Raw genomic sequence first — 20530 nt, forward strand, 5'->3', positions numbered from 1 at the left:
CTGGTAATTATAGGCCAGTTAGTCTTACTTCGTGGTCGGGAAGATAATGGAAAAGGTCCTGAAGGATAGGATTTATGACCATTTGGAAAGATGCAGCTTAATCCGGGATAGTCAACATGGATTCGTGAAGGGTAGGTCTTGCCTCACAAATTTGATGGAATTCTTTGAGGAGGTAACTAAGTGTGTAGATGAAGGTAGAGCAGTTGATGTTGTATACCTGGATTTTAGTAAGGCATTTGATAAGGTTCCCCATGGTCAGCTCATGAAGAAAGTAAGGAGGTGTGGGATAGAGGGAAATTTGGCCAATTGGATAAGTAACTGGCTATCACATGGAAGACAGAGGGTGGTGGTGGATGGAAAATGTTCAGACTGGAGACCAGTTACCAGCGGTGTACCACAGGGATCAGTGCTGGGTCCTCTGCTATTTGTGATTTTTATCAATGACTTGGAGGAGGGGGCTGAAGGGTGGGTCAGTAAATTTGCTGATGACACCAAGATTGGTGGAGTAGTGGATGAGGCGGAGGGCTGTTGAAGGCTGCAAAGAGACATTGATGGGATGCAGAGCTGGGCCGAAAAATGGCAGATGGAGTTTAACCCTGATAAGTGCGAGGTGGTTCATTTTGGTAGAAAAAATTTGAATGCGGATTACAGGATCAACGGCAGGGTTCTGAGGAATATGGTGGAACAGAGAGATCCTGGGGTTCATGTCCACAGATCTCTGAAGGTTGACACGCAAGTGGATAGAGCCGTGAAGAAGGCTTATCGTGTGTTAGCTGTCATAATATACACATTATATATCATGGTGCAGACACACACTGATGGACACACAGTGGGACCAATCAACATACACAACACTGCAGCCAGTGAGAGCACACGCACTATAAAGACAGGGGACATCACGGTAGCATTGTGGATAGCACAATTGCTTCACAGCTCCAGGGTCCCAGGTTCGATTCCGGCTTGGGTCACTGTCTGTGTGGAGTCTGCACATCCTCCCCATGTGTGCGTGGGTTTCCTCCGAGTGCTCCGGTTTCCTCCCACAGTCCAAAGATGTGCAGGTTAGGTGGATTGGCCATGATAAATTGCCCTTAGTGTTCAAAATTGCCCTTAGTGTTGGGTGGGGTTACTGGGTTATGGGGATAGGGTGGCGGTGTTGACCTTGGGTAGGGTGCTCTTTCCAAGAGCCGGCGCAGACTCGATGGGCCGAATGGCCTCCTTCTGCACTGTAAATTCTATGATTAGAGTTCCCGCTCATTCGAGTAGCAACTAGCTAAGAGCACAGAGCTCACAGCCTGCAGCACAGATATTCACCATGTGCTGAGTGCATCGACTGGTTAGGACAAGGCAAAGTTCTTTAGTTAAAGCTGGTATCGTATTTACCCACAGTTCAAGTATATTTAAATAGTTAACCTTTTAATAAAATAGTGTTGCACTACTTCAAGTGTTGGTGAACTGTATGTGATCCAGAACATCCAACACATCATTAGCGTTTATTAACAGGGGGCTTGAGTTTAAGAGCCGCGGGGTTATGCTGCAACTATACATGGCCCTGGTGAGACCACATTTGGAGTATTGTGTGCAGTTCTGGTCACCTCATTATAGGAAGGATGTGGAAGCATTGGAAAGGGTGCAAAGGAGATTTACCAGGATGCTGCCTGGTTTTGTTGCTCGTTTTAGCCTTAGTTTACTTATTCTTATTCTGTCACCTTTGCTCATGAGTCGCCAGGTATCTTTCTGATACCACCACGTGGTTCAAGTCCAAGTAATGATTAATAATGCAACACACCGCTTAGTAAGAGTTAAATCAACGCTCATTTATTATATACAGCAATTAATACTTATACAATAATCCTACTTCTAGACTACTACCTACCACTAAAGGCCAATACTTAACTTTTGGAAATGGCCCACCAGGTCAGGGAAACGAATGGTCTTTCGAATTGGGTCTCAGCCTGTGGGATTCAAAAGCTGGTACAAGTCGATAGTCAGGAGCACCTATCTGGTAGCGATCGCTGGAGTAAAACTTACGGTTTCTTGTAGAAGGGTCTCGAAGGTTGTGAGCAGGAAAAGAAGGGTCGATTTGAACTTGGCCCCTATTCTTATAGTCCCCAGGGGCTTCCCGCCTCTCGGGGCGGACCTTGTACCTGGTTCCAAGTGATTGGACTTGGTCCCAATCACTTGGTTCGATATGCTCCAATACTGGAGCGATTCCTTGGTCGGGGGGTGGTCGTTTACCTTTCTTTGTGTCAGCTCCTGCTGGCGCCGAAAGGTCTGGGTCGGCTTTATGTTGCTAATTTGTAGCAATTGTTCCCGGGGATGGCTGCTTAATATGCAGATGGCTGGGTTGTTGTGATGTTGATGGCTGCAGGTATCGGTCTGGACCGACTTCCCCAGAGGCGAATACACTGTTTTACCTGCAGCTGTCCGTTTGAGTCCTGTTGGCTGATTTTCCCATCAGCCTCTTCCGTTCGCCTTTTAAATCGGCGTTTGGCCATTCTAATCAGGAGTCAGTCATTTTACATGGCTACAGTTTGCAGGATAGATCTTATGAGGAAAGGTTGAGGGAGCTCGGGCTTTTCTCTTTGGAGCAGAGGAGGATGAGAGGCGACTTAATAGTGGTTTATAAGATAATGAGGGGGATAGATAGAGTGGACGTTCAGAGACTATTTCCTCGGATGGATGTAGCTGTTACAAGGGGGCATGACTATAAGGTTCAGGGTGGGAGATATAGGAGGGATGTCCAAGGTAGGTTCTTTACTCAGAGAGTGGTTAGGGTGTGGAATGGACTGCCTGCTGTGATAGTGGAGTCGGACACTTTAGGAACTTTCAAGCGGTTATTGGATAGGCACATGGAGCACATCAGAATGACAGGGAGTGGGATAGCTTGATCTTGGTTTTGGACAATGCTCGGCACAACATCGAGGGCCGAAGGGCCTGTTCTGTGCTGTACTGTTCTATGTCCTATGTACGCCTTTTCAAAAATGAGAAGCTGGCGTAATGGCGTCTGAGGGGAGTGAGGAGGTGAGTAGCCATTTCCATTGGAAATGGAAGCAACAAGGGCACCAGAGCTTCTGCCCCAGTGGCCAGGGTGGGGGGAGGGGGGGAGGGGGGGGGGGGGGGGGGGAGAGGGAGGAGGGGGGGATCCCCTCATGTGGGGGTTGGGCTTGGTCGGGAGCCGCCCCTTGGCCGGAGGGTGAAGGGCTTTGCGTCTGTGAGGCCTTTTTTCTTGGTCTGTAGCCAAGTGGCTTAAATGAGGACATTGCTGTGTGTAGACATCAGGGGCAAAATTCTCCCCAAATGGCGCGATGTCCGCCGACTGGCGCCCAAAACGGCACCAATCAGACGGGCATCGCGCCGCCCCAAAGGTGCGGAATGCTCCGCATCTTTGGGGGCCGAGCCCCAACATTGAGGGGCTAGGCCGGCGCCGGAGGGATTTCCGCCCCGCCAGCTGGCGCGGAAATGACATGTCGGGGCGGCGCATGCGCTGGAGCGTCAGCGGCCGCTGACAGCTTCCCACGCATGCGCAGTGGGGAGAGTCTCTTCCGCCACCGCCATGGTGGGGACCGTTGCGGAGGCGGAAGAGAAAGAGTGCCCCCACGGCACAGGCCCGCCCGCGGATCGGTGGGCCCCGATCACGGGCCAGGCCACCGTGGGGGCAACCCCTGAGGTCAGATCGCCCCGCGCCCCTCCCAGGACCTCCGGAGCCCGCCCACGCCGCCTTGTCCCGCCGGTAAATAGGTACTCTAATTTACGCCGGCGGGACAGGCAATTTATCGGCGGGACTTCGGCCCATTCGGGCCGGAGAATCCAGCGGGGGGGCCCGCCAACCGGCGCGGCCCGATTCCCGCCCCCGCCGAATATCCGGTACCGGCGACTTCGGCAACTGGCGGGCGCGGGATTCACAGCGGCCAACGGCCATTCTCCGACCCGCTGGGGGGGTCGGAGAATAACGCACCCTGGCTTTGTTATTAACGGGATCGCAGATGAAAGGCGGAGGATTGTGGATCTCCTGATTTTAACTGTACACTGACTGCCAACCTCACTGACATGTGAGCAGACTGACTGGCAGCGGGAGTTAGACGTTAGATAGTCCTGACAGTCAGAGAGAGATTGAGGATTCCAGTCCGACAGTGGGGGACAAGGGGCGAAATTCTCCCCAAACGGCGCAATGTCCGCCGACTGGCGCCCAAAACGGCGCCAATCAGACGGGCATCGCGCCGCCCCAAAGGTGCGGAATGCTCCGCATCTTTGGGGGCCGAGCCCCAACATTGAGGGGCTAGGCCGACGGCGGAGGGATTTCCGCCCCGCCAGCTGGCGCGGAAATGACATGTCGGGGCGGCGCATGCGCTGGAGCGTCAGCGGCCGCTGACAGCTTCCCACGCATGCGCAGTGGGGAGAGTCTCTTCCACCACCGCCATGGTGGGGACCGTTGCGGAGGCGGAAGGGAAAGAGTGCCCCCACGGCACAGGCCCGCCCGCGGATCGGTGGGCCCCGATCGCGGGCCAGGCCACCGTGGGGGCACCCCCTGAGGTCAGATCGCCCCGCGCCCCTCCCAGGACCTCCGGAGCCCGCCCACGCCGCCTTGTCCCGCCGGTAAATAGGTACTCTAATTTACGCCAACGGGACAGGCAATTTATCGGCGGTACTTCGGCCCATCCGGGCCGGAGGATCCAGCGGGGGGGGGCCCACCAACCGGCGCGGCCCGATTCCCGCCCCCGCCGAATATCCGGTACCGGAGACTTCGGCAACCGGCGGGGGTGGGATTCACGGTGGCCAACGGCCATTCTCTGACCCGCTGGGGGGTCGGAGAATGACGCCCAAGGTTAGGGAATAGGAGGCCAAAGGACTCTGTGAGGAGCACTTTGCTTTCTCCTGATCCTCATGGAGTTTTAATAAGACCAGAGCTTGGCCAGTTGGTGCCTCCTAATCTCAGGCTGCTGACTGTGTGACACTGGGGCAGCACGGTAACACAGTGGTTAGCACAGTTGCTTCACAGCTCCAGGGTCCCAGGTTCAATTCCTGGCTTGGGTGACTGTTTGTGTGGAGTCTGCACGTTCTCCCTGTGTCTGCATGGGTTTCCTCCGAGTGCTCCGGTTTCCTCCCACAGTCCAAAGACATCGCGCAACAATCACCAGGCAGGAATGTTCCCTTCCAGTTGGGGAACACTTCAGCAGTCAAGGGCATTCAGCCTCTGATCTCCGGGTAAGCGTTCTCCAAGGCGGCCTTCAGGACGCGTGACAACGCAGAATCGCCGAGCAGAAACTTATAGCCAAGTTCCGCACACATGAGTGCGGCCTCAACCGGGACCTGGGATTCATGTCGCATTACATTCATCCCCCACCATCTGGCCTGCGAAATCCTACCAACTGTCCTGACTTGACACAATTCACGCCTCTTTAACCTGGGGTTACCCAATCTCTGGATCTGTAAAGATTTAATCACCTGCTAATGCTCACATTCCAAGCATTATCTGGCATCTTTGACTTTGTCTATATATATGTTTCTGGAACATACCTCTTCATTCACCTGAGGAAGGAGCAGTGCTCCGAAAGCTAGTGTTTGAAACAAACCTGTTAGACTTTAACCTGGTGTTGTAAGACTTTTTACTGTGCTCAACCCAGTCCAACGCCGGCATCTCCACATCATATTTATTCATTGTTCAGCTCTCAACAGCTACTTACCTGAATACTTCCAGCTCGTGGGATGCACAAGGGCTCTTTGACATACAACATGCACACGAATGTGCAAAGCATCAATTACTGCAAATAACCGTAATCATCGCTTCGCAACTCACAAACATCTGTGTTCCAGTGAACAATACCTTTACTATCTTCCCTGGTCTCTAATTAACATTTTACAAAAATGTGGTTATTTAACATTTGGGAAACAAAGATAACTTAGTGAAGTTGAGAAACTGCCGGAGTAATTCCCTTTGCGTTTTCAAAATTCTTTTTCAATTTATTTTTTGGTGGTTATTTCACCTTGTGAGAAATGTTGAACTGCACTGACGGTGGGTTTGGGGATGGGATGGGGTCATTATAATACACCTATGAGTACCTATCTTCTTCCAAATGGCTGACGGGATGGATTTTGAAAAAGAATGCCTGTGGAGATGGGAGGCATGGTGGTACAGTGGTTAGCACTGCTGCCTCACAGCACCAGAGACCCAGGTTCCATTCCGACCTTGGCTGACTATCTGTGTGGAGTGCGCACCTTCTCCCCGTGTCTGAGTGGGTTTTTTCTGGGTGCTCCGGTTTCCTCCCGCATTCCAAAGATGTGCAGGGTAGGTCGATTGGCCATGCTAAATTGCCCCTTAGTGTCCAAAGATGTGCAGTTAAGGTGGGGTTCTGGGGATAAGGCAGGGTTGTAGGCCTAGGTAGGGTGGTCTTTCAGAGGGTCGGTGCAGACTCGAATGTCCTCCTTCTGCACTTCTATGTCCTATGATCAGCAATATACCAGCCTCCGTAACTGGCCTGAGCTCTCACTGGTGAGAAATGAACAATGTGGTGAGGTGTCAGAAGTCAAAGAGACTCCAGGATGGTATGTTGCCTCCCTGGTGCCAGGGTCCAGGATGTCTCCGAACGGGTAGAGGGAATCCTGAAGGGGGAGGGCAAACAGGCAGAGGTCGTTGTACATATTGGTACTAACGACATAGGCAGGAAGGGGCATGAGGTCCTGCAGCAGGAGTTCAGGGAGCTAGGCAGAAAGTTAAAAGACAGGACCTCGAGGGTTGTAATCTCGGGATTACTCCCTGTGCCACGTGCCAGTGAGGCTAGAAATAGGAAGATAGAGCAGATAAACACGTGGCTAAACAGCTGGTGTAGGAGGGAGGGTTTCCGTTATCTGGACCACTGGGAGCTCTTCCGGGGCAGGTGTGACCTGTATAAGATGGACGGGTTGCATCTAAACCGGAGAGGCATAAATATCCTGGCCGCGAGGTTTGCTAGTGTCACACGGGAGGGTTTAAACTAGTATGGCAGGGGGGTGGGCACGGGAGCAATAGGTCAGAAGGTGAGAGCATTGAGGGAGAACTAGGGAATAGGGACAGTGTGGCTCTGAGGCAGAGCAGACGGGGAGAAGTTGCTGAACACAGCGGGTCTGGTGGCCTGAAGTGCATATGTTTTAATGCAAGGAGCATTACGGGTAAGGCAGATGAACTTAGAGCTTGGATTACTACTTGGAACTATGATGTTGTTGCCATTACAGAGACCTGGTTGAGGGAAGGGCAGGATTGGCAGCTAAACGTTCCAGGATTTAGATGTTTCAGGCGGGATAGAGGGGGATGTAAAAGGGGAGGCGGAGTTGCGCTACTTGTTCGGGAGAATATCACAGCTATACTGCGAGAGGACACCTCAGAGGGCAGTGAGGCTATATGGGTAGAGATCAGGAATAAGAAGGGTGCAGTCACAATGTTGGGGGTATACTACAGGCCTCCCAACAGCCAGCGGGAGATAGAGGAGCAGATAGGTAGACAGATTTTGGAAAAGAGTAAAAACAACAGGGTTGTGGTGATGGGAGACTTCAACTTCCCCAATATTGACTGGGACTCACTTAGTGCCAGGGGCTTAGACGGGGCGGAGTTTGTAAGGAGCATCCAGGAGGGCTTCTTAAAACAATATGTAAACAGTCCAACTAGGGAAGGGGCGGTACTGAACCTGGTATTGGGGAATGAGCCCGGCCAGGTGGTAGATGTTTCAGTAGGGGAGCATTTCGGTAACAGTGACCACAATTCAGTAAGTTTTAAAGTACTGGTGGACAAGGATAAGAGTGGTCCGAGGATGAATGTGCTAAATTGGGGGAAGGCTAATTATAACAATATTAGGCGGGAACTGAAGAACCTAGATTGGGGGCGGATGTTTGAGGGCAAATCAACATCTGACATGTGGGAGGCTTTCAAGTGTCAGTTGAAAGGAATACAGGACCGGCATGTTCCTGTGAGGAAGAAAGATAAATACGGCAATTGTCGGGAACCTTGGATGACGAGTGATATTGTAGGCCTCGTCAAAAAGAAAAAGGAGGCATTTGTCAGGGCTAAAAGGCTGGGAACAGATGAAGCCTGTGTGGCATATAAGGAAAGTAGGAAGGAACTTAAGCAAGGAGTCAGGAGGGCTAGAAGGGGTCACGAAAAGTCATTGGCAAATAGGGTTAAGGAAAATCCCAAGGCTTTTTACACGTACATAAAAAGCAAGAGGGTAGCCAGGGAAAGGGTTGGCCCACTGAAGGATAGGCAAGGGAATCTATGTGTGGAGCCAGAGGAAATGGGCGAGGTACTAAATGAATACTTTGCATCAGTATTCACCAAAGAGAAGGAATTGGTAGATGTTGAGTCTGGAGAAGGGGGTATAGATAGCCTGGGTCACATTGTGATCCAAAAAGACGAGGTATTGGGTGTCTTAAAAAATATTAAGGTAGATAAGTCCCCAGGGCCTGATGGGATCTACCCCAGAATACTGAAGGAGGCTGGAGAGGAAATTGCTGAGGCCTTGACAGAAATCTTTGGATCCTCGCTGTCTTCAGGGGATGTCCCGGAGGACTGGAGAATAGCCAATGTTGTTCCTCTGTTTAAGAAGGGTAGCAAGGATAATCCCGGGAACTACAGGCCGGTGAGCCTTACTTCAGTGGTAGGGAAATTACTGGAGAGAATTCTTCGAGACAGGATCTACTCCCATTTGGAAGCAAATGGATGTATTAGTGAGAGGCAGCACGGTTTTGTGAAGGGGAGGTCGTGTCTCACTAACTTGATAGAGTTTTTCGAGGAGGTCACTAAGATAATTGATGCAGGTAGGGCAGTAGATGTTGTCTATATGGACTTCAGTAAGGCCTTTGACAAGGTCCCTCATGGTAGACTAGTACAAAAGGTGAAGTCACACGGGATCAGGGATGAACTGGCAAGGTGGATACAGAACTGGCTAGGCCATAGAAGGCAGAGGGTAGCAATGGAGGGATGCTTTTCTAATTGGAGGGCTGTGACCAGTGGTGTTCCACAGGGATCAGTGCTGGGACCTTTGCTCTTTGTAGTATATATAAATGATTTGGAGGAAAATGTAACTGGTCTGATTAGTAAGTTTGCAGACGACACAAAGGTTGGTGGAATTGCGGATAGCGATGAGGACTGTCTGAGGATACAGCAGGATTTAGATTGTCTGGAGACTTGGGCGGAGAGATGGCAGATGGAGTTTAATCCGGACAAATGTGAGGTAATGCATTTTGGAAGGGCTAATGCAGGTAGGGAATATACAGTGAATGGTAGAACCCTCAGAGGATTGAAAGTCAAAGAGATCTAGGAGTACAGGTCCACAGGTCATTGAAAGGGGCAACACAGGTGGAGAAGGTAGTCAAGAAGGCATACGGCATGCTTGCCTTCATTGGCCGGGGCATTGAGTATAAAAATTGGCAAGTCATGTTGCAGCTGTATAGAACCTTAGTTAGGCCACACTTGGAGTATAGTGTTCAATTCTGGTCGCCACACTACCAGAAGGATGTGGAGGATTTAGAGAGGGTGCAGAAGAGATTTACCAGAATGTTGCCTGGTATGGAGGGCATACGCTATGAGGAGCGATTGAATAAACTCGGTTTGTTCTCACTGGAACGAAGGAGGTTGAGGGGCGACCTGATAGAGGTATACAAAATTATGAGGGGCATAGACAGAGTGGATAGTCAGAGGCTTTTCCCCAGGGTAGAGGAGTCAATTACTAGGGGGCATAGGTTTAAGGTGAGAGGGGCAAGGTTTAGAGTAGATGTACGAGGCAAGTTTTTTACGCAGAGGGTAGTGGGTGCCTGGAACTCACTACCGGAGGAGGTAGTGGAAGCAGGGACGATAGGGACATTTAAGGGGCATCTTGACAAATATATGAATCGGATGGGAATAGAAGGATACGGACCCAGGAAGTGTAGAAGATTGTAGTTTAGTCGGGCAGTATGGTCGGCACGGGCTTGGAGGGCCGAAGGGCCTGTTCCTGTGCTGTACATTTCTTTGTTCTTTGTTCTTTGTCATGGTGATCCCGTAGGTCCCGTAGGACATCTGTAAAGTTCTGGACGGAGAAAGAATATTATTTCAATTAGTTTCACATAGAGGCCTCAAAATTGATTAAGATCCATGCAATAAATATTAATGATGTGGAGATGCCGGCGTTGGACTGGGGTGAGCACAGTACGAAGTCTTACAACACCAGGTTAAAGTCCAACAGGTTTGTTTCGATGTCACTAGCTTTCGGAGCGCTGCTCCTTCCTCAGGTGAATGAAGAGGTATGTTCCAGAAACATGCGACAACGAATGAACGGACATCGCGCAACAATCACCAGGCAGGAATGTTCCCTTCCAGTCGGGGAAGACTTCAGCAGTCAAGGGCATTCAGCCTCTGATCTCCAGGTAAGCGTTCTCCAAGGCAGCCTTCAGGACGCGTGACAACGCAGAATCGCCGAGCAGAAACTTATAGCCAAGTTCCGCACACATGAGTGCGGCCTCAACCGGGACCTGGGATTCATGTCGCATTACATTCATCCCCCACCATCTGGCCTGCGAAATCCTACCAACTGTCCTGGCTTGACACAATTCACACCTCTTTAACCTGGGGTTACCCCATCTCTGGATCTGTAAAGATTTAATCACCTGCTAATGGTCGCATTCCAAGCATTGTTTGGCATCTTTGAATCTGTCCATATATGTGTTTCTGGAACATACCTCTTCATTCACCTGAGGAAGGAGCAGCGCTCCAATAAATATTAATGATTGATTATTTTGGCAATATGATGGTCTGAAAACGAAATACCAAAACGGAAAGCTGAACAGTTCAGTGAGAAAGAGTACAACCCTAGTTAGAGTATAGTGTGGGAGTATGACAGAGGGAAGAATCTTCTGCTATCAGGATATCTGTGTGAATGGAGGCCATTTCTGAGTCCTGACCCTGCTCTGGCTGTCAGAGCTCTCCCACCTGAGAGGCTGTCCCAGGATCAGCCAATTAAGATAGGCAGGTAGATCTCTGAGGCTACAGGCCCAATCAGAGCTGGGCCATAGCTGAACGCTGCCTCTGTGACAGTGAGGGTGCCTCCATCATGAGGTGCCTTCTGAAGAGGTGGCCACAACTGCAAGGTCACCTCAGGGGACAGGTAATCTCTCCATTGAATAGCTGGTGGCCACAGCTGTGGCCTGCTGATGGTCCGACTCTGGTTGGGGGGAGGGGTTTGGGTTAGTGTAGGAGGCCTCGCTGGCTTCCTCCACCCTCCCGCACTCAGGCAAGCTGCTGCTTCCTGGCACCTTTCAGGCTTGGTCCTCGGTTTAGCGGGGGTAGTGGGTGGGGAGAGGTGTGAAAAGCACACCCTTGGATAGTGGAAGATCTTGACAGCCCCAGCCAGGCCAGAGAGACAACTAATTACACAGACTGTCTCCTCTTTGCTGCCCGCCTGTTAACTACTGTAGGTAATGATAGCTTAGAAGTAGAACACATAGACCAACACCGACATCTCTGAAATTCCTCTCGCTCCCCACCTTCAAGTCTGAGAAGATTCAACTCAGAGACTGCTGTACCCGGTACAGCCATTGCTGAGTACTTCTGCTGCCAGTTTAAGCAGTTCAGAAACACGTTGGTCAGAATTCTCTGGCCGTTGGAATTCTCTTTTACCGCTGACAGCTCACCCCCGCCGATGGGTTTCCCGGCAGCGTGGGGTGGCTTCAATGGGAAATCCCATCAACATGCGGCAGGAAGGGAGAATTCCGCCACCAACAAACGGCGCACCATCGAGAAACAGGCGGCTGGGGGACCGGAGAATCCAGACAATTTTCTTCAAGGTGAAAATCAATGTCAGCGATATTAAATCAGTGCTGATGTCTGCACCTGGTTTTAGATTACATTCATTTCATAGAATTTCATGGAATTTACAGTGCAGAAGGAGGCCATTCGGCCCATCGAGTTTGCACCGGCTCTTAGAAAGAGCACCCTACCCAAGATCCACACCTCCACCCTATCCCCGTAACCCAGTAAACCCACTCAACACTAAGGGCAATTTTGGACACTAAGGGCAATTTAGTATGGCCAATCTACCTAACCTGCACATCTTTGGACTGTGGGAGGAAACCGGAGCACCCGGAGGAAACCCACGCACACACAGGGAGGATGTGCAGACTCCACACAGACAGTGACCCAAGCTGGGATTCGAACCTGGGACCCTGGAGCTGTGAAGCAATTGTGCTATCCACAATGCTACCGTGCTGCCCCAAATTATTGCAAATTATTCATGTACAAATTAGTAAAATCAATCCTGAGAGATAGGATTAACTGTCACATAGAATGGCATGGACTAGTCCGGGATAGTCAGCAAGGATTTGTAAAAGGAAGGCCTTGCCTCACAAATTTGATTGAATTCTTTGAGGAAGGGACAAGAAGAGTTGGTGAAGGTAGTGCAGTGGATGTGGTGTACATGGGTTTTAGCAAGGTGTTGGACAAAGTCCCACATTGGTCAAGAAAGTGAAAGCCCATAAGATACTGGGCAATGTGGTGGACTAGATAAAAAGTTGGTTTAGTAACAGGGAACAAAGGGTGATGGTCGATGGCTGCCCTTGCAATTGGAAAGTTGTTTCACGTGGTGTTCCACAGAGCTCAGTGTTGGGACTCTGACTGGTTGTGTTATATATTACCGATTTGGACGTGAATGTGGGGAGCACAATTGGGAAATTTGCAGAGGACACAAAGGTTGGCCGAGTGGTGGACAGTGTAGAGGTTAGCTACAATCTCCAAAATAATACAGATGGATTGGTGGAGTGAGCGATAAAATGGCAGATCGAATTTACACTGAGAAGTGTGAGATTGGGCTGTTTAGCACAGGGCTAAATCGCTGGCTTTGAAAGCAGACCAAGGCAGGCCAGCAGCACGGTTCAATTCCCGTAACAGCCTCCCCGAACAGGTGCCGGAATGTGGCGACTAGGGGCTTTTCACAGTAACTTCATTTGAAGCCTACTTGTGACAATAAGCGATTTTCATTCATCATGCATTTGAGGAGGTAAAACAGTTATAGTGAGTACACAATAAATGAGAATATACTAAAAAGGTAGATGAATTGAGAGATCTTGGCATCCAGGTGTACAGGTCCCTAAAGGCAGCAGTTCAAATAGACAAGTTTGTGAAGAAAGCACATGGAATGCTCTCCTTCATGGGCGGAGATATAGAATATAATGTTGGAATTGTATAAAATACTGGTGAGGCCACAACTGGAATATTGTGTGAAGTTCTGGTCACCACATTACAGGAAGGACGTTATTGCTCTGGAGAGAGTGCTGAGGAGGTTTACAGGAATGTTGCCAGGGCTAGAAAAGTGTGGCTACGAGGAGAGATTGGGGTTATTTTCCTTTGAACAAAGAAGGCTGAGAGTGACTTAATTAAGGTGTACCAAATTATGAGGGGAAGAGATAGAGTGGACAGGATAAAATTATTTCCCTTGGTGGAGAATTCTAGAACCAGAGGACATAGATTCAGGATAAGTGGCAGAAGGTGTAGAGGGGACATGAGGAAGAACGTTTTTACACAGAGGGTAGTGGGAGTCTGGAATTCACTGCCCGAGTTGGTGGTGGAGGCAGAGACCTTAAACTCTTTCAAAAGGTACCCGGATCTGCACCTCAAGTGCTCTAAAATGCAGAGCCATGGACTGGGTTCAGGAAAGTGGGATTAGTAAGGGCACCTTGGTGTCCTCAGGCTGGCATGGACAAGATGGGCCAAATAGCCTCCTTCTGTGCTGTAACTTTGCTATGATTCTATGATTTGTTGTCTTATCCCATTGTACACTTTTCTTTTCCAGACTTGCTTTCCCAGCTGTTAAATTCAGCAGGGCAGACGTGTGATAATTCAGAGACTGAAAAAATGCCTGAATATAAAAGCGTCAAAGTTCCTGATTCCTACACGGGGCCACGACTCTCTTTCCCTCTCACAGCTATGGATGCCAATGCTTTGCTTAAAGCATTTAAACAACAGCAAGTGAGTCATTGTATAATAATTTCAGGGTAAGACTGGCTTCTGCCATGAACGCTGTCACTCACAACACACATGTGGAATAATTGTGAAATACAACACAACACACACTGTAATGGGCTGTAAGCCTGTCCTCCCCATGTCCAATGTGGTCCAATGCGTACTGCCTAAAAGGGTAAAGTATGCTGACATTATTTACAATAGAGGACCATTGCCCCTCACCCTGTACGGAATAAGTCTTTTAGATCCAGCCCTCACTCATGGAGTTGGCCTGTTGATGGAACTTTCCACCACTTTGCTGATGGTTGAGAGGAGACTGATGGGACGGTAATTGGCCAGGCTGAATTTATTCAGATTTTTGTGGAAGGACATACCTGGGCAATTTTCCACATTGTCAGGTGTCATTTCTTCACATGATGTGGAATTAGTCGAAGTTTGGCATCTGTGCTGCTGGGGGATCTTTGGAGGAGGCTAATATGGATCATCCAATCGGTACTTCTGTCTGAATATGGTTGCACATTCTTCAGCCTTGTCTTTTGCACTGGTGTTCTGGGCCCTTCCATCATTGAGGATGGGGATATTTGTGGAGCCTCCTTCTCTAGTGAGTTGTTCCATTGTCCACCATCATTCACGTGGTTGTAACTTCAACAGGTTGACACTTAATTTTTCAGTATGCCTGGTGCTGCTCCTGGCATTCTTCATAATAATAATAATAATAATAATCGCTTATTGTCACAAGTAGGCTTCAATGAAGTTACTGTGAAAAGCCCCTTTTCAAAGCCCCTAGTTCATTGAACCGGGGTGATCCCCTGGCTTGGCGGTAATGGTAGAGTGGGGGACATGCCGGGCTATGAAGTTACAGATTGTGGTTGAATACAATTCTGCTGCTGCTGATGGCTCACAGCCCATCATGGATGCCGTTCTGGGCTGTTAGATCTTTTCAAAACCTATCCCATTTGGCATGGTGGTTGTGCTGCATGACATGATGGAGGGTCTCTGTAATAACCAGCACAGGACATGCAGTGTTAGGATGATCGTTTTCCCTGTGCTCCTCAAGGAGTATGAGCTCCCCCGCTAGGGGCGGGATAGCTTACCCGAATTTGTATAAAAGGTTGGCCAATCTGGAACCGACCGACAGAGAGAGAGAGAGAAACCCAGTGATGTTTAACCAGGTCTCATGTATATACTTGTTGTTTAAATAAATGTCTGTTACTTTTACTCGCTGGACTCCCCGTGTCTTACTAAACTGGCGACGAGGGTAAACCTGGAGCCATTGACATGCAACCTATTACAGTGGTTAGCACTGTTGTTCCACAGTGCCAGGGTCCCAGGTTTGATTCCCGACTTGGGTCACTGACTGTGCGGAGTCTGCATGTTCTCCCTGTGTCTCCTCCATGGGTTTCCTCCGGGTGCTCCGGTCTCCTCCCACAAGTTATAAAAGACATGCTGGCAGGTAAATTGGATATTCTGAATTCTCCCTCTGTGTACCCGAACAGGCGCCGGAATGTGACGACTAGGGGATTTTCACAGTAACTTCATTGCAGTGTTAATGTAAGTCTACTTGTGACAATAATAAAGATTATTATTCAGCTGAGCTGCCTCCTCACGTTGTATATATTTTTTTGGACCACGCTGCAAACTGGGTGATTCACGATGCCTCAGTTTGGCATTTGGATGCTTTTGATCCTGGTATGGAGACCTGGAATCATTACGCAGAGCGGAAGCAGAGACAGTAACATCACGGAAAACGAAGGCCAGACCATAATTCTGCTGACAGCCTGTAGAGCGCACATATTTGGAGTGATCCGGGACCTCATGTTTCCAGTGGCGCTTGACACAGTACCATTTGACCAGCTCGTTATATTGATGGGACAGCTCCCCAGGCACCCGGTCTCCAGGCACCCGGTTGTGGCGGGCATCAGCCTCATGGTAAGGCCTTATATTTGGATGACCCAGAAGAGGCTGAGGATGAGGCCGAGATGCATCTCAATTGTGTGTCGGTGTCCTGTACAGCCCCGATCAGTATTCCAATACAGGTCAATGGACATTTATTCCGATGGAGTTGGACGCAGGAGTGGCGGTATCGGTAGTGGTGCAGCACACCTTTGACCAGATCAAGTAGTGAGTGAGTACCTTGTTATCTGTGGATACGGCAGTTCGACTAGCCACATATGTGGGTGAACATTTAAATATGGTGGTGTCGACGCTCGCTCCAGTGGTGTACTGCAGTCAGCCCCTGTATCTTCCCCTCATCGTTGTACGGGGCGATGGCCCTAACTTGTTGAGCCGTGATTTGCTGCGCCACTTGAAAATTGATTGGCAATATATCATCCAAGTGGGGATGGGGGGGCTTATGCTCGGAGCTGAGCAAGTTTCCCAAAAGTGTTTTGGCAGGGCCTCAGTACCATTAAGGGAGCCGTGGTACTATCCAGGTGGACCCGGAGGCCCAGCCTGATATTCTTGGGCTGCCCGGTCCCTTACACCATCATTGGGAAGGTCAAGACCGAGCTTCAATGATTGGAAAGTTTGGGGATCATCCGACCGTGTGCTTCGCTGACTGGACAGTGCCGGTGTTCCCGGTGCTGAAACTGGATCAGACGGTTCGCCTTTGTGATGATTATAAGTTAACAGTGAACACAGCTTCTCGGTTCGACCATTACCCGCTGCCCAGGATAGAGAATCTATACGTCTCGTTGGCTGGTGGATCGACGTTCAGTAAGCTTCATATGAACAACGCTTACTTGCAGCTATGGTTGGATGAAGCCTCGAGGATGTATGTGACTATCAACACACACAGGTCTGTTCGAGCACACCCAGCTTCCGTTTGACGTGTCTTCAGCATGTGCAGTGTTTCAGCTTGTGATGGAGGGCTTCTTGTGCGGTTTGGCACTCGTTGCTGTCTATCTAGGTGACATCCTGATCACAGGTGCCTCGGAGGAGAAGCAGCTGCAGACTCTCGAGGCAGTGCTCTGAATATGCCATCTGCCTGCCCAGAGGGTAGCACGATAGCACAGTGGTTAGCACTGTGGCTTCACAGCACCAGGGTCCCAGGTTCGATTCCCGGCTGGGTCACTCTCTGTGCGGAGTCTGCACGTTCCCCCCGTGTCTCCTCCGTGGGTTTCCTCCGGGTGCTCTGGTTTCCTCCCACTAAGCCCAAAAGATGTGCTGTTAGGTGAATTGGACATTCTGAATTCTCCCTCTGTGTACCCGTACAGGGCCGGACTGTGGCGACTGGGGGCTTTTCACAGTAACTTCATTGCAGTGTTAATATACTACATGTGACAATAAAGATTATTAAATTAAGAGTGAAATGCATCTTTCATGCAAATCAGGTCGTGTATTTGGGCTACAGGGTCGATCGCGTAGAGCTACACCTGGTGGGGATAATTTCCAGGTGATAAAGCTGGCCCTCGCACCATGTGATGCCACGGAGCTCTGTTCCTTTTTGGTGCTGACAAACAACTATGGGAGGTTCATTCCGAACCTGGCTACCGTCCTGGCCCCCCTCCATTTTTGTTTGAAGAAGCGCCGGCCTCGGTTTGGGGTGCAGCCCAGGCGGCAGCCTTTAAGACGGCAAAGCAGCAATTATCCTCTTCGGGGATGCTGACTTATTTCGGCGACGCCTTTGTATGTGACGTGTGACGCCTCACCGTATGTCACCGGGGCTGCCCTGTCCAATGGGATGGGTGACGGCCCTGACCGTTCGATTGTGTTTGCCTCCCGCATGATTACTCTTTTGAACACCGTCCAGGGCCACTAATTGAGTCATCTTCCCCTACCAGTCGTGGCAGCTGACCCATCCATCCCGGTCATTGCGATCCTTAACCTCATGGACTCTTTGCCTGTGACTGCTTCCTGTGTCCGTGATTGGACGCAGACTGACCCTGTGCTGACTAAGGTGCGTCACTTGGTGTTGTACAGTGGACAATAGCAATAGCTATCAGGGGAGTTGAAGGTGTTTTCCTCCAAGTTGTCTGAACTGACCGTGGAGGACGGTATCCTCTCGTGGGGCTCGAGGGTCATCGTCTCTGAAAAAGGGCAGGCTTTGGTTTTTAAGGACCTTAATGCAGGGCACCCTGGCGTTCCCAAGATGAAGATGTTGGTCAGAAGCCATCTTTGGTGGCCCCAGGATTGGACGCAGTTATCGATGCATTGGCCCAGCGCTGCCCACATCAGGAGGACCAAAAACTCCCAGCGGCCGTGCCACTACATCCCTGGGAATGCCCAGGCCACCCTTGGGCTCGTATCTATGTGGACATCGCCAGTCCTTTTTTGGGATCAATGTTTCTGATTCTGATGAACATCCACTAAAAGTGACTGGGGGGCCACAAGATGACGTCCTGGGTGACCGTGGAGCACCTGCATTCTTTTTCGGTCCATGGCATTCCCAGGTTGCTCAAATTCATTGCACTGAGTGCTGCATTTGGTGCTTTTTGAGTGCTATAGTAAGGGTTTGGTGACCGAGGGAGTATAAGGCTTCATTTTTATCTAAAGTTTAGTCTTTCTTTTATTTAGTTAATTAACTTAAATGTTGCTATTTGGTTTAGAAGAAGGTGAATTTTCAATAAGCTTTAAACAGGCTTCTACTTGTAGGCACTTGCAGCTGGAGCTTGTTAATTAGTTAATTGGATTAGGCCAGTTTTCAGAGGCTAGATTCACAGTATAAAAGTGATCCCCTACAGTGCAGACTTTGTTTGTATTGAGTGCTGAATTTGGTGCTTTTTGAGTGCTATAGTAAGAGCTTGGTGACCGAGGGAGTTAGGTGAGGAGGGAGTAAGGTGCTCCTTTCATTTTGTTTCCGACATTTCCGCAAAGAGTGCGAAGAGAGCCAGGAGTTTACAGAAAGTGTAGCTGACTGGGAGCAGAGTCGGAGGGCGGAGATCTAGTTAGTCCACAGGGCAGCTATATTCTGTCAGGTAAGAAGGGATGGAGGCTAGGCCAGTTGCATGCTCCTCCTGTAGGATGTGGGTGGTGAGGGATACCACCGGTGTCCCCGCTGACTATACCTGCGGGAAGTGCACCCAACTCCAGCTCCTCAAAGACCGTGTTAGGGAACTGGAGCTGAAGCTGGATGAACTTCGGATCATCCGGGAGGCAGAGGGGGTGATTGAGGAGAGTTACAAGGAGGTAACCACACCCAAGGTACAGGACAAGAATAGCTGGGTTACAGTCAGGGGGAAAAAAACAAACAGGCAGACAGTGCAGGGATCCCTCGTGGCCGTTCCCCTTCAAAACAAGTATACCATTTTGGATGCTGTTGGGGGGGATGACCTACCGGGGGAAGGCCCTAGTGGCCAGGTCTCTGGCACTGAGTCTGGCTCTGGGGCTCAGAAGGGAAGGGGGGAGAATAGAAAAGCAATAGTTGTAGGAGATTCAATGGTTAGGGGAATAGATAGGAGATTCTGTGGTCGCGAGCGAGACTCCCGGAAGGTATGTTGCCTCCCGGGTGCCAGGGCCAGGGATGTCTCGGATCGTGTGTTCAGGATCCTTAAGGGGGAGGGTGAGCAGCCAGAAGTCGTGGTGCACATTGGTACCAACGACATAGGTAGGAAAAGGGGTGTGGAGGTAATAAACAAGTTTAGGGAGTTAGGCTGGAAGTTAAAAGCCAGGACAGACAGAGTTGTCATCTCTGGTTTGTTGCCGGTGCCACGTGATAGCGAGGCTAGGAATAGGGAGAGAGTGCAGCTGAACACGTGGCTGCAGGAATGGTGTAGGAGGGAGGGCTTCAGGTATTTGGATAATTGGAGCGCATTCTGGGGAAGGTGGGACCTGTACAAGCAGGACGGGTTGCATCTGAACCAGAGGGGCACCAATATCCTGGGAGGGAGGTTTTCTAGTACTCTTCGGGAGGGTTTAAACTAATTTGGCAGGGGAATGGGAACCGGATTTGTAGTCCAGCAACTAAGGTAGCCGATATTCAGGACGCCAAAGCATGTAGTGAGGCAGTGGGGAAGGGAACACTGACAAAGGAGAGTACTTGCAGGTACGGAGATGGGTTGAAGTGTGTATACTTCAACGCGAGAAGCATCAGGAATAAGGTGGGTGAACATAAGGCATGGATCGGTACTTGGGACTACGATGTGGTGGCCATCACGAAAACTTGGATAGAAGAGGGGCAGAAATGGTTGTTGGAGGTCCCTGGTTATAGATGTTTCAATAAGATTAGGGAGGGTGGTAAAAGAGGTGGGGGGGTGGCATTATTAATTAGAGATAGTATAACAGCTGCAGAAAGGCAGTTCGAGGAGTATCACCCTATTGAGGTAGTATGGGTTGAAGTCAGAAATAGGAAATGAGCAGTCACCTTGTTAGGAGTTTTCTATAGGCCCCCCAATAGTAACAGAGATGTGGAGGAACAGATTGGGAAACAGATTTTGGAAAGGTGCAGAAGTCATAGGGTAGTAGTCATGGGTGACTTTAACTTCCCAAATATTGAGTGGAAACTCTTTAGATCAAATAGTTTGGATGGGGTGGTGTTTGTGCAGTGTGTCCAGGAAGCTTTTCTAACACAGTATGTAGATTGTCCGACCAGAGGAGGGGCAATATTGGATTTAGTACTGGGTAATGAACCAGGGCAAG

The 20530-nt window shown here is 49.9% G+C and overlaps 1 protein-coding gene across 4 annotated transcripts in view; it reads left to right on the forward strand.

The window, feature by feature from the left end:
* ppef1 (protein phosphatase, EF-hand calcium binding domain 1) overlaps positions 1-20530 on the forward strand; it is a 275391-nt gene that overhangs the window by 160045 nt on the left and 94816 nt on the right. For all 4 annotated transcript variants that reach the window (XM_072514414.1, XM_072514417.1, XM_072514415.1 and 1 more), the window contains one exon: positions 13785-13960. In XM_072514414.1, coding sequence (XP_072370515.1) covers positions 13785-13960 — 176 coding nt within the window. The remainder of the gene's footprint in view (positions 1-13784; positions 13961-20530) is intronic.

This window comes from Scyliorhinus torazame, chromosome 8 (assembly GCF_047496885.1).
Source record: "Scyliorhinus torazame isolate Kashiwa2021f chromosome 8, sScyTor2.1, whole genome shotgun sequence".
NCBI lineage: Eukaryota > Metazoa > Chordata > Chondrichthyes > Carcharhiniformes > Scyliorhinidae > Scyliorhinus > Scyliorhinus torazame.